Source organism: Melozone crissalis, unplaced genomic scaffold (assembly GCF_028551555.1).
Source record: "Melozone crissalis strain CALT ecotype California unplaced genomic scaffold, PUWL_Pcris_2 ptg000018l_1, whole genome shotgun sequence".
NCBI classification, from domain to species: domain Eukaryota; kingdom Metazoa; phylum Chordata; class Aves; order Passeriformes; family Passerellidae; genus Melozone; species Melozone crissalis.
This window is the reverse complement of record NW_026535796.1, coordinates 40,013,045-40,027,527: the sequence shown is the minus strand read 5'-3', so window position 1 is coordinate 40,027,527 and position 14,483 is coordinate 40,013,045. Positions and strand designations below refer to the sequence as shown.

Here is a 14,483-nt window from a genome sequence, read left to right as displayed (position 1 = left end):
ACTTTCCTAGTGTGCAATCAAGCCCCCTCATTTGGTGACTTCCAGACTATCAGTGTCCATGGTTTTGCTTTGTTCTTGTGTCTTGCTTTGTTCTGAATCCTCTTCTCTCTGTACTTTCATACTTATCTCCTGTTGATGAATAGCATTTTATGAACTAATAATAAACTTAAGGCAGGAAAAAAGGCATAAGAAATTATTTTAGAGTTTTCTAAAGGATGAAATCATCAACATCTAAAAAAGGGCTGCAAATGGAGTGACCATAAAGTGTGCAGATGGTGCCAAGGTATATGTGAAGCAATGTGTATAGGGAAGCTAATCCTATCATCTAGAAACAGTAGTTACTGTTACCTTTTGCCAATCACAAATGGTCTCTTGACAGATTCTGGAGCTCAGGAGAAGACAAAAGCCAAACAGAATGATCGGAAGGCATTGGAAAAGGAGCACAAAACAAACCAGTCATCATAATTCCATATAATCCCTAAACTCGCTGTACCTTAATCATTACATGAAATTCTGGTCATGCAACAGTATTAGTAAGAATTAGAAGAACAAAAGAAATTCAACAAGGAGACTATTTTGGAGTGGCTTTAGCATACAAAGCAAATAGGCAAACGTTTCAGTTGAAGAAGAATACTGAAGTATATTAATAGGGTATAAAATTTTGCAGAAGTGAATAGGGTGCTTATTTTTTCCTCACAATACAAGAATCAGGCATTGGCTAGAGGAAAAGAAGGAAATACTGTTTCAGACAATACATAATTAAGAAGCGGAACATCCTGTCCAAGAAAGCACAAAGTGAAAAACATAAAAAATTATTTTTCCAGTTCCTCTTTGGAGGGCAGGCTCATGGATGCTGTCAGACACGCAGGGTGGCTGCGGGGCCAGAGGGCCCGGCTGCAGGGGGTTATTTATTTGTTCCCGTGCTGGGCCAGGCTGGCCGGCTCTCGGGGCAGGCACTGGGTACCAGCAAAGGCCCCCTGGCCTCTCCCGGCAGCGCCTTTAACACAGCCGAGCGCTCCCGGCCCCCGAGACATCGCTCGGTCCTTCTGTCCCGGGGAGCGTCGTGAGGGGTGAGGGCGGTGGGAAGGACGGGCTGGCTCTGGAAACTGCCGCTCTGGCAACTGCCCCCCGCCTCTTCCCTCAGCACTTCGCTGCTCCCGTCCCGCAGTGCGGCGGCGGAGGGCGCACGATGCGCGGAGTCCCACAGAAAGCCGCCCGGCCCCGGCAGTGACCCCAGAGCCGCACCTTCCTTCCCCAGCCGCCATCTTGGGGCCGGGCGGAAGAACTACGGCTCCCAGCGCGCTCGGCGGCGCGGCGCCATCTTGCCGGCGGCAGCGCGGGCGGGGGGCGGTGGCGCCGGGACATGGCGCTGTTCCCGGCCTTCGCCGGGGCCGCCCAGCCGGGGGAGCCCCCCGCCGGCAGCTCCGAGGGCTCCTCGAGAGGTAAAGTCCCGGGAGAACCGTCTTTCCCTTAACAGCTCCCCAGCGGCCCCCGGCACACGCCGCCGGCCCCGCTCCGGCCGTGCAGCGGCGGCGGAGGCGGGGCTGCCGCCGGGCCCGGGCCCATCGCCCCCAGAGGCTGCGGAGCGCGGCGCGGGGGCTTTGGCTTTGTCGTTGGTTTTGTTATTTTCTTTTTCTTTTTCTTTTTTTTTTTTCTTTTTTTTCGCCACTAGCTATGGATATCTTGAAAAGTGGTTTTTTAATTCCTTGCTCATTAAGCCGAATCATAGTTGGAAAGGACTTTTTTGGAAGGTCCCAAGTGAGATTATGATTCATTGTATCACATTGACTGTTGTAGCTGATGTCTAGCGAGTAATACTTTTAATAAAATAAATAATAATATTAAAGTAAATAACACTTTCTGGTGTAATGCCAAGCGGTGAAGTAGGTACTAAATTTAGTTATTCTGCTGAACAGGATTTGAACTAACCCTTCCTTTTGCTTGCCAGGTTCTACCACCCTTAAATCTTACCATTCCCTGGACATCACAGCAAAGGGAAACCAAGGAATTATTTCCCTAGGCTCCATTTCTTGTGTGTTTGGTCCAGTCAGTATGGTGCATTAGCTTGTTGTTCTAGCCAGTTCTGCATTACCTCTGATGGCATAGCAGTGGTATATACTCACTCTGCCTGTATGGAGATGTTCTAGCTGCATTCAGGATCCTTTCTGGTAATGACATTTGGTGTAGGGAGCAGTGGACATAATAAGATCCCAAACTACAGTTTGTAGGAATAGAGGAGCTGCTCTGTCAGGCAGAGATACAGTAAAATTTTTTGGTAATAAGACTTTGGTTATATTTTAAAACTTTAGGAATTTAGCCTTTAGGTTTGTTACAGTAGCCTATGTTGCTTCAGGCCACCTTCCACTGTCTGGAAGATCAGATTATACAGAAAAAGGTGTAAGACTGACTTTTGGATCCAGATTTCAGTTGTTAGCACTGCTTATGACTTACATTTTGGTATACTGGAAGCTTTTTGTGTGAGAATTATTGAAAAACCTGGAACATAATTTGTTTGGTTTATGTTTTAATAAATATTGTATTTTGTTGTTGACAACGACATTTTAATGTGAGTTGTAAAAATTAAATATTAAATCAGAACCACATTTATGGCAGTGTATATCAAATTTCACACATTCAGCTTGTGAGAACTTGAGAACTTGACAGGCATCTGTCTCTCTGATAAATGGTTCTCTGCTCAGACCTGATGTGAAGCCAAAGTGCATCATAATACAGAGATCCCAGAGTATTTTGATTTTAATGTTATGTAAACCAAGGTGCTTTTAGCAGACATTTAGAACTGTTTCATAGATTTACTGTAAAAGCTGAAGTAATAATGTATATATATTGGTCATGTTTCATGCAGCCAACCACTCTGTCTCATACTTTTAAAAACTTTCCTGAGCCATTTCTGAAGTGGAAGTGCTGTCTGAAACAGAAACAGAAGCAGTGCTTATGCTTCCAATGCTGCTCAATTGCTGAGTTGCAGCAGCCTCTCAGTGCTGCATTTTCTATATGCTTTGATATAATTATGTTGTCAAGCTTAATTAGTGTTTGGTGGAAGATAAATTGTGAATTTATGTGTAGCCATGAAGAGAGCAGTGGTGATAAGTAACCCTGCTGACATTAGTAAGCATTATTTGCATCTGAAATATGCTGTAGGTCAGACAATGCAGTGAATTTTGCTGAAAGCAGATTTTCAGGATCCTGAGAGGCAACAAAAGACTTCATGTAACTCTTAAAAATTGTCTCTGTCAACATGCACTGTAAATTCTTAATTTTTCTTTCTGCTTGAGAAGGTATAAAGAGAATGTCATTGGATTGCTGCTGCTGTTGCTCATAAGCATGTAACAAGTTCTCATAAGCATGTAACAAGTAAATTCCTGCATATTATTGAAAAATGGATCTTTTATATCTGCTCTGCAAAAATGATAAACTTCTTAGACATTCCACAAGAAAAAACTCTAACCAGTGAAGAGATAGTGTTTTAAAGTTTGGAATGCATTGTGATGTTTGAAATGCTTGCATCCAGCTAGCTGAACACTTGAGATTATTTACAAGCAGTTTGAACTTGAATGTTGCATAATGGCAAAAATTGCTCATTTCTTTCTGAGTATTGAGTCAGTTTGGTTAAATTCTCCAGAAGATACTGTACTTGGAGAATTCTGAGCTTCCCTGCTGTAGCCATAGAGGTGCATTGACTGTGCCACAGTCTTGGTTCTCACAGAGTGGTTCTTCAGTGCATTAAAGATGCAGGTTGATCTTACCTGCTCAGGTAGAACCAAGCTGCAGGCACAGGCTGGGAAATGCTGCATGGTGGTGTCCTGCAGCATGTTGGTTGGGCTGCTCATGGGGAGTGTTTTGGTCTGGACAGTGCCATGAATTGTGGATTCTCCTGTGCACAGAGCTGGAGGCTCAAGAGCCAGGGAGGTGATCACTCCTCATGGGGCCTTTCAGAATGGGGATGGGCTCCTGGGAAACACAAACTGTAGCTTTACTTTATGTTATGTATTTCTTGATGTGTTTAACTTTGGTTAACAGACTGTTTTGCCTACAGAGTAGACTAAAGCCTACTCTGCTTTAAATCCTTTTGTGGATGACAGCTCAGGGACATGAGACAGGAGAAAGCTTTTCATACCAAAATTCTGTTTCTGAAATAAATACTTTAAAAGGAGGAAAAGTATATGGCTTGACAGACAGTGAGTTCTTGCTGATTAAGAAGTAGAGGTCAGTGTAGTCAGGAGCACAAAGACAAGAGTGTGACAGGAAGAATGCTGAGGCAAAAGTGATGGTAAAGAGCATGGAGGAGAGGCAGGGAGAGCACATTTGTTCCTCAGTTATCTCTGTCAGTGTGGCACTGGAGGGACTGCTGTTAAGTTCTGTATTTACACAAAATAACTTTTGTTGTTAAATACCTAAGAAATTTCATGCGTTTAAAGGAATTCTAGATATGAAAACGCTGTGAAAATCATTATTAAACTTTTAATATCAGTAAAATTGTGACAAAAAGTTTCCCCTCCCACATTCTATCCATGTCTGATCTTATCTGGTGACTTAGATGCAGGATGCTTAATGCTGACTAGTGTATCCAAATTAGCATCAAATAGCTTTCTTTCACACTGTTGAAAGGTCTAATCATATTTCAGTGGTTAGAGAACTGAGAATCCAGTGCCATGTTTTGGCCATGTAGAAAACACTTGAGTATTCTTACCAATAATGGATGTGCCTATCAATAAAACTGTGTTAAGAATGTTTTCCACACAGTCACTAAAGTACACTTTTGTTAGTTTGTGTAAGCTTTATCACATTAATTAGCTATACCTTTTGTTTTATTTTGCTTTTCTGTAATTTTTAAATTTTATTTTTAAAATGTGTAACTATTTCTATTCTATATTGTATATAGAAATTAATGTGTAATCAGTATATAATAGTAAATATGATACAGTAAATTAAATATATATATATAACAAATTTATATAATCTATAAATATGTAAGGTTAGAACCTTTAAATCATAAAAATGAATGGTGGATAGATTATTTTTTATGTATAGCACTGTGTATTAAACATGGAATCTGCTTTCAGTTTGAGCTAAATGGCAATTTCATTGAGTGCTTTCCAATAGGCTCAGTTTGCACATGACTTAGTGACATTTACTGTGAATTTAACTATCTGCTGACTAGATTAACCCCACCTTAAAAAGAACAGCAAGCTAATTTGTATTGATCTCACACTTTTTCTACCTACAGAGTTAGACTGGCTTAGTAACCCAAGCTTCTCTGCAGAAGATGCACTATTGCTGCACCAGCGCTCTACAGAAGTTGCCAATCTCATTCCTGAAAAATCACCATTAATAAGGTAGAATGTGCTTCAATGTCTTTTGAAATAGCCTCTTTCTTTTGTCCTGCTTATCTTTTGTTATATGAGACCAAATTCAGAAACTAAAAGCTGCTTCTCATTCTCTTGTTCAGTGTTTTAAAATGCCTGAACTGAGTCATGTGTAAAAGAATGAATAATGCTTCCACGTGTTTTAACTTAAAATAATGAGAAATCGTATATATGCAATTACATTTCTTTTTCTCAGAGCTACATTTAAATGATTGTTATTTTGGGATGGAGAGGGAACTGAGTAATCATCATTCTTCATTAGCTTTTGAATGTCTAAAGTGACCCTTGAAATAATGTAAAGATTGAGCATCATCTTTATGCTTTCTCTGGGGAAACCAGAGAAATCAGCCATTTCACAGCTTTTTACTTTTTGAAAAACAGTTACTGATGGGAACTAATGAAATATTACATGTATCAAGTTGAGTGTGGCTGTAGAGCATGCTGGTCAGCTGAAGTGGGTGATGATATCCTTTTGCAGACATGAGCTTTAAGCAGCCCCTTTTGCTGAAGAACTGGTTTTAATACATTCACTGGACTGGGTGTTACACTTGGCTTATCTACACTGTCACTAGCACTCAATAGTCAATGCAGTCAGGTTGTAGTTGTCAAGTTCAAAACCTTGGTCTCTGTTAATTTGATACAAGCTCCCTTGTCTGCAATGATTGTTGGATGTCATGATAGAGAATAAAACGCCAAGCACACCTCAGCACATCTTATTCCATACTAGTCTTGCATCTACATGCATCATGCATTGTGTGTTTGAAATGCAATCAGTGTTTTGTTTATCAGTCATATATTCTGCTGTGTTTCTTCAAATCTTTTTAGGACTTTAATGTCATAAAGCTAAGGATTTTGCAAGTTACCATTAGATAGAATGACATAATAAACCCACCATATTAATTTTATCTTAGAAAAGAACTTTGTCAAAAAATAGCAGGCAGAAAAATGTTTGGGTGTTTGTTGTTTGGGGGTTGTTTTGTCTTTTTCTTGGGTACTTGATTTAATAAAAATGAATTGGTTTCATTTCAGTAAAAACTAATTGCTCTGGCTGGTGGTTTTGAGAGGATTTGCTTTGTTTGGTTTGCAGAAATGTGCATATTTGTTTTAAAGATCTACCAATGGTTCTTCTTTGGTTTCTTTTTCTTTAGTGTCCCTAAAAAAATTCTGTCAGGGCTGTTGCTTGAGATGCCTTATTTCTGAAATGCAGTATTTTCTTATATTGACGTATTAGGAATAATGAGAGTTGTCACTCCTTTTTTTCATTGAAAGACTGCAGAAAAAAAAGTTTTAAAAGAGCATGTGCTTTAATTGAGGGTTAGAGAAGTCTTCCATTATTCATTTGATTATTAAGTGTGGGAGTTTTTGTGGTGTGTACAGTAATACATGTACACAAAACATGTGTTTTGCCACAACTATGTGTCCTTTGTGTGATCTCTCAATCACTCAGTTGTCTGTTCTACATAGTGTTATTTATTACATTATACTGTATTATATGATAACATAGTTCAGTAGTCATCAAAAATTGTTTCTTGATTGGTAGATTTGATTTTTTTAATCTGGAATCTTTGATTTTTTTTATCTGGAATTTGATACTTCTTATATAAGTCATAAAAAAACAGGGAAAAAAATTCAGACTTTTTTCTTTTGCAGGTCGCAGTGAAAGATTTCTCAGTCTTTTAACATGACCTAAGTTGTTTAGCAAAGTTAGGAAATTTGATCATTTTGGTCATCTTTAATTTGACATGTTAACAGATGGTTATTTATATAGATCACACATAAATGCCTTGACAATTAAAACACTAAGACTGCCTGTCAGTAATTCCAGCAGCTGAAAAATGTAGTTGTGATTTAATGCAGATTTAGCTCACTTTTGCTCTATACGTTACTGCTACCATCTCAAAAAAATAGAGGGAGAATAAAGGTAAAGAATAAAATGTTCTGAACTTTCTTACAGTGGTAGTCTGTAACAACTGCTTAGCTGTATAGGTATATGTAAATGTATATACTTTTTTCCAAGCAGGACTTCTTCCAGATCTGAGTTGTCGGAGGATAGTGATACAGATGAGAGTCTGAAACAGGCAAGTAAGAAAAGGAAAAAGAAAAAGAAAAAGCATCATCACAGTAAGAAGACAAAGAAGAAAACCAAAGGGGATTCCAGTAGCAGTGAATCAGAGGTGGACACTAAGCACATCAAGGACAGAGGAAGTGGCAAAAGTAGTGACAAGGAAGCAGCAGCAAAGTATGTAAATATTAACACTGTGCTAGATGTAAATCCATTGTGTTCTTGTGCTTGTCTCTTCAACTGAAATTCTTACCCTTGGTTGATCATCTTTTTCTAAGCTTTGTTTGACAAAACATGCATTCAAAGCAAGGGAAACAGATTTAGAACCGCTTGTTTAATAATATAAAAAAACTGACTAAAATATTCAGTGAAGTGCTGTTGTACAGAGCAAGGCATGGTATGGTGGTTATGAAATAAATTTTTGAAGTCATGTAGAGGCTTAGGTTCAGTTTTTGTAAGCATCTTGTTTCCTTTCACTGATCTTTTGTGAGGGTTTGGAGAGCGATTGCATTAAACATTCTTAATTATTAATATGTGGCTGGGTTTGCCTTGTAATGTAACTTCCTCCTTACAGAGTTAACATTTCCTTTTTTTTCATTTTAAGACAAAATTTATGATTTAATACTTCTTTTATATCCATATATTTTGTTCATACTTTCTATTTGTAATATTTCTATGAGTATTTGAGCAATTGAAATTGCTTTGTTAAGTCTTCTTTGTTAATTTCAGGAGCTCTAATGGTCTGTGTAATTAGTGGAGATGTCATGTTTTTATGGAGCAAGAAAAGAGGCATGTAGTGACTATCATGATCTTTGAGCAGCAAAAGAGATTCTGTAAATGCAGCAGGTATCCAGGTTTGGCATCCCTAGCTGTGCTGAGTTTTTAACATTTCAAGGTGGCCCTGTCCAGCTGGCAGTGAGTCACCTTCTCCTGGTTGTCGCCATGTTTGCTAGTTTGAGCAGCCATTTTGCCTCTCTGTGATTAAGGAATTGTTGTTACAATTGAGGCAGTCTGGGTAGTCTTTGAATTTCCCCCAGTTTGCTACTTTTCTCAAGGGGGATTAATCAGCAGCTGAAAGCACAGGTTGGCGGGGTGTATCTATGCCAAGGTAACATTGTTTCCCTGTGGAGGAGTGGCAGAGGTGCTGCAGATGTTGTCTGATACCTCTAACCTGACCTGGCTCTTCCTTTATGAGAACTTTCATTGGTTTGTGGTGGCTAAGGCTTCCTTGGCTGTGAGGAAGGACAGTAAAAATTGTTTGGGTGCTGAACCCATTCTGCTCAGTCCCATCACTCATCCAAGGAAGGGTGCCTGGGCGTGGTTCATAAATGTTTGCCAGGTTGGGCCAGACAGCCAGTGCTTTGCCCAAATAAAAGCGTTGAAGTTCTTTCATGGTGTCTTTTTTTACTACTTTCCAGAAGTTGTTGATGCTGAGAGAATATTGAATTTTCAAAAGACTGGTTTTGAAACTTGATCACAAAATTGCTCTGAATGTGAAAAGCGTTGTGAAATTTTAGAAAACTTTTCAGAACTCTAAAACTGACATAATTGTACCATGAATTCAGACTGTAAATTCACAGTTATCTAGAGTTCAGAGGCAGGTGGCAATTTCCACTTAAGTTAATTTGTATAACTGTAATCCATAAACCACTTTGGTACACACTGTTTTATCAAATGCATGGGTATAATTACAGCTAGTAAATCCTCTTACAGATTATCTCATTTTTCTTGATTGTAGCATCTTACCAAGACAAGAGTAAATTTTGAAAGTAGTAGTATGTGGCTTTTGGATTATAGTGTGCCAAGCTATTGATTAAATTGATGGGTTAAATCTGGTGATTACCTTTCATAATCATAAATTCAGTTTTTGGAAGTGCAAGGACTTGCAGTATTTTGATTTCATGGTACTATTAGTGTATTTCTAATTGTTTTTTTCAAAGTGTGGAATGACTTTGCAGGAGTGGATCATGTACAATGACTTTGAGTAAGTTAAATTACTGTGAACTACAGAAATTTAATGTGTTTTGGGTTATGTGAATGCTGAATATGTGCACAAATGCTTGGAATATCCTCCTTCTCCTTGTGTGCAGTCTAGGTAAGAAAGCATCAGGCGGTACCAGCAGTCACTCCATTTGGCTTGATGACATCCAGGAGCCCGGAGCAGACACCTTCTGCATAGACAAGAAACCAGACCCTGCAAACTGGGCCTACAAATCCTTGTATCATGGGGACATAGCAAGGTATGGAACGTTGTTCTCTGTATCCAAACTGTCACAGAGGCACTTGAGTCTGTCTGCAACCTTTTACATAGAAGATGAGAAAAGATAACTGAGTAGCTTATTTCAAAATTTGACTGGGTGTTGAGCCAGTGTCAGTGGCAGGTGATATCCCTAGGGGGTCTGTGCTGCTGCCTGATGTGTTCTTCATCAGTGACACGGACAGCAGGATCAAGTGCACACTCAGTAAGTTTCACAACTCTAAGCTGAGTAGTGCAGTTGGGATGACATCCAGAGGGACCTGGGCAAGGACTTCATGGGATTTACAAATGGCAAGGTGCTGCACCTGGGTCAGGGCAGGGGATGGGGATGAACAGATCAGAACAGCCCTGCCAAGAAGGACTTGGGGGTGCTGGTGGGTGAGAGCAGTGATGGGAGCAAGTGGATGAGGAGCCAGAAATATGCACTGGCAGCCCAGAAAGCCAGTTGTACCCTGGGCTGCATCCAAAGCAGTGTGGTCAGCAGGGCAAGGGAGAGGGTTCTGCCCCACTCTGCCCTGGTGACACCCCACCTGAAGTGCTGTATCCAGCTCGGGAGTCCCCAGCACAGGAAAGGCATCAGCCTTTTGGAGGGAGTCTGGAGAATGGGCACCAGATTGATTACAGAGACCTGGAGCACCTCTCCTTTGAGTAAAGGCTGAGAGAATTGGGGTTGTTCAGCCTGGAAAAGAGAAGGCTCCATCCAGTACCTGAAGGGAGCCTACAAGAAAGATGGAGAGGGACTTTTTATACTCTTTACTGAGAGGGTGGTGAGGCATTGGAATAGGCTGCTCAGAGATTGGATACCCCATCCCTGGAAGTGTTTGAGGCCACGTTGGAAGGAGCTTTGAGCAGCCTGATCTAGTGGTCTCTAACCATGGGGTTGGAATGAGATCATCTGTAAGGCCCCTTCCAACCCAAACCATTCTGTAATTCCTGGATAAATGTTTTAAAAGGCAAATGATGGCATGAAATAATGGGTATAATGTGCATGATTTTCATTGTTCTTAAAAGCATTCTCTGGGCCATCTGGACATGGCAGCATGGGGCAGGTGTATGTTTTTGAGGTCAGAAATCCGAGGTTGTGTTACAAATTGTCTTTGGTCAAGTCTCTTTTTGGTCTCTATGGTTCTGTTTCTGTATCTAAGAGGAGAGTGAAGGTATTGATTATTTGATACTACATTTGTCAAGAGGTTTACTTATTTGAGTAGTTTGATACCATTGTTAAAAAAAAAAAAAACCCTACAGGTATTTTCTTAGAAAACAGATTTCACCCAGACATTGTACTAAAATGTGTCTGTCCTATGCAATTCTACATTTCAAGTTAGTATAGAAGAAATTGGATATTCAATATCCTTAGTGAGTTACTGGTGCTGTGATGACCCTTCAGAACATTTCCTTGCATTAATGCAGAAGCCCATCCAAAGGAGCCTACAGTTGACTCATGCATTATGTATGTACACTTCTTGATTTTCTCAGGAAAATTGTTCACTGTATATACTGTAATACTGTAAATAATTATTTGTGGAGGAGGGAGAATTTATGGGTTATATTTTTGTAGCTTTTTATGCCTTTGCAATAAAATTGCCTGTTTACAATTTGTTTCAATTTTCTATCACCTTTGGATTGTCAGCTATTTTCTGAGATGAAAAGTATTATTTTAGTGTTACATGTCACTATATCTGCCACTGAAATGACATTCTTGGTAATATTTGAAGATGGTATTTTCCTGTCTTAATCCATGGGATTATTGTGGCCTTTATGAACATGGCCTTTTTTTTTCTCTTCACACCCCTCTCCACTTTTGCATATAAAATGGACAGAGGCTTAGGGATGCAGAAGGAAATTGCTGGATGAACAACTGGTGTCTCATTTTCAGTTTAAAATAGTCTAATCTAAGTAACCCTAAATAGTGTCTGTTGTTCTTCCTCTGGGTTTGTCTACATGGTTTAAAATGATGAAAAGGAAAAAGGGTTTCTTCTGCTTGAGTATGATATCTATTGTTGAATTCAGAGGAAGCTTAGTGTGATAGTAAAAGTGTGATGGCAGTGAAGGAATGTATAAGTTGAAGTCTTAAGCAGAAACTTACCAGGCTCCTAAATTTTTGAAGGTATATGCATACATTATTTGGGTTAATTTGAATGAAAGTATTTCTTTCAAAAAGGAGGTATCTTTTCTAAAGTGTATTTTAGAAGATGTTTAATTGTATTTTCCCTTTCAAGGTATAAAAGGAAAGGAGACTCCTGTCTTGGCATAGATGCAAAGAAGCAGTGCATAACCTGGGACAGTTCTGCATCAAAAAGGAAGCAAGCACAGAGTCGGCCTGAGCGCTACTTCACAAAGAACAATGTGAAGATGCTGAACACAGATGGGATTCTTGTCTGTAATAAAAGTTCTCCATCTGATCCACCTGCTTTTATACCAGTTTCCCAAGTGGAAACTGATGATTCTTCTGACACAACAGAAGTAAATCCTCTTGGGATTTATGATCCATCAACCACGGTGTGGCTACAAGGAAAAGGGTGCAAGAGTGCAGACCGTGAGTCTGTAAATACACAGCAAACAGTTCAAGAGCCCGGGCTAAACATGAACTCTGTTCTAATGACAAAAGTGGAAGAATATAACAAGAAAGTTAGAGAAAACCCAAGAGATATTAATGCTTGGATGGAATTTATTGCCTTTCAGGTATGTATTCTAATGGACCTTGTTGCTTATTATAAGTAATAAATACATGAACATTATAGTGTAATTTCATTTGTTTAGAACTGTATATCTTTTCTTGGTGAAGAGTGAACTGTTAACTCATCTTCACAAATGTCAGCATTCTTGTGATTCTAGTGATTGTTCTTCCTAAGGTTGTAATGATGTTTCTTTTTGTTTTAGGATGAATTAATGAGAGGACCCAGCCCTTATGCCAGTACAGGAGAGCAGGAATTAAGGAGAAAATCACTCAAGTTAATCTTGGAAAAGAAACTGGCCATTTTAGAGAGGGCAATTGAAAGCAATCCAAGTAATGTTGATCTGAAGCTTGCCAGGCTGAAGCTTTGCACAGAATTCTGGGAACCACCAGCTGTGATCAAAGAATGGCAGAAGCTAATATTTTTACATCCCAATAATCCAGAGATGTGGAAGAAATACCTTCTGTTCTGTCAAAGTCAGTTCACTACCTTTTCTGTTTCAAAGATCAACAGCCTCTATGGGAAATGTTTGACAACACTGGCAGCTGTGCAGGATGGCAGCATGGTGTCCCACCCTCTGCTGCCTGGCACTGAAGAAGCTATGCTGGGTAAGGCTCTTTCTGCATATTATGGTCAGATTGGCCTTCATAGGAGCTAATGCATTAAGAACAGATTTTCCTATGTATTGCATGAAGCTTTTCTTCTCTTCAAAATGCCTGGCATCCTGGTTTCTTAGCTGAGAATTAAAGCAGATATTCCAACCTAATATGGATATGGCAGATCCTTCTCTTCCCCAGGACGGTTTGTGATACAACATCCATTAAAGTCTAATGTGCTGAGTGGTTTATAGCACAATGTCAAGACTGGAGGATCACAGCCAACAGCCAGAGATGTGCTTTTATAAAAGGGAGACTTGTGAAAAAAATAATTATCTCTTGTTTGGAAGTTTTACAATTGATTACTTTAATCCAGAAAAGAGAAGGAACATTACAAGTCTCATGTGAAATTTTGTTGAGAATCCCAGTCTGTAGATGGAGAATTCCAAGCTGTAACACCATGTGATCATGCCTTTTGTATTTCTCCTATGCATACATCTACCACTTTATAATTTATTATATAATTATCCCTGGAAGGAAAATAATTCAGATAGTTGGGATGCTGGAGTGGATTCAGGGAAGAAATGAGTTCATGCTCAGTTCTGGCATGGTCTTTAAATTTTTTTGGAGCTAAGTGACTTACACTATCCATTTCAATTTTACTTCTCTACCTTGGCATGTCATTGTGATTATTGATCTGGGAATACTTTGAGGAGGGGAAAAGATTAGTGTCACCATGTGTATTTTTGACTTGATATTTTTTTATTTTAAAATTAATTTTCAATCTAAGAGACTATTATAGACGAGTCCATTTTTTTTATGTGCATCATTGTCTAAGAAACCTCTTGTTTTTATCCAGTCCTGCAATTCCTGTTGGAGCAATGATGTTATGCAATATCCAGTCTGCACTAACAGATAGAGATGCTGGGTTACCACATTGGTTTCAGGTGTTCAGATCTCATGCAGTCTTTGGCTGACTCATCTTGGATCAAGCACTGCAAAAGTGCTGCAGAGGAAAAATGCTCTGCTGGCCATTGCATATTGTACAGCCTGATAGCTTCTAATTGCTTCTACTGTCTCTGATTTCCAATATTTCAGTCACTTTGTACACTCACCAAAATGAATGATTCTCAGGACAAAGGTTTTATTCAGAATCTAGTTTTGGAAACAAGAAGGTTTTTCTTTCATTTTGTTTTCCTGCACATATTTGAAGGTATATGACTCATGAAGCAGATTGTCAACTGCTATGAGGATTTTTTAATAGAGTTCCTTTAGCAAGTTAACCAATATTAGATTGATGTTTTTCTAAATACTTTTTTTTTGCTGGCAATATCCATAGATAGCTAAAAATGAAAAGGAACTCAAATTCATGAATGGAACAGAACAAAAAGTAACTTCTTGTTGTTCTGTCTTAAGCCTCCAGTGATTTGTTTATGAACACTCTCAGGTATTTTATTTTTCCTCTTCAGAATTCAAATTATAGGATTAGAGAAATTTCACTGGGAGACT

At 39.2% G+C, this 14,483-nt stretch overlaps 1 protein-coding gene across 1 annotated transcript in view; it reads left to right on the top strand.

Annotated features, from left to right (window-relative positions):
* Positions 1 to 1,341: 1,341 nt before the first annotated feature.
* The window catches only part of NRDE2 (NRDE-2, necessary for RNA interference, domain containing), a 28,195-nt gene continuing 15,053 nt past the window's right edge, over positions 1,342 to 14,483 (top strand). The window contains exons 1-6 of the mRNA XM_054276039.1: positions 1,342 to 1,442; positions 5,246 to 5,354; positions 7,405 to 7,623; positions 9,537 to 9,686; positions 11,923 to 12,385; positions 12,584 to 12,986. Of these exons, the coding sequence (XP_054132014.1) occupies positions 1,364 to 1,442; positions 5,246 to 5,354; positions 7,405 to 7,623; positions 9,537 to 9,686; positions 11,923 to 12,385; positions 12,584 to 12,986 (1,423 nt within the window). The 5' untranslated portion in view covers positions 1,342 to 1,363. The remainder of the gene's footprint in view (positions 1,443 to 5,245; positions 5,355 to 7,404; positions 7,624 to 9,536; positions 9,687 to 11,922; positions 12,386 to 12,583; positions 12,987 to 14,483) is intronic.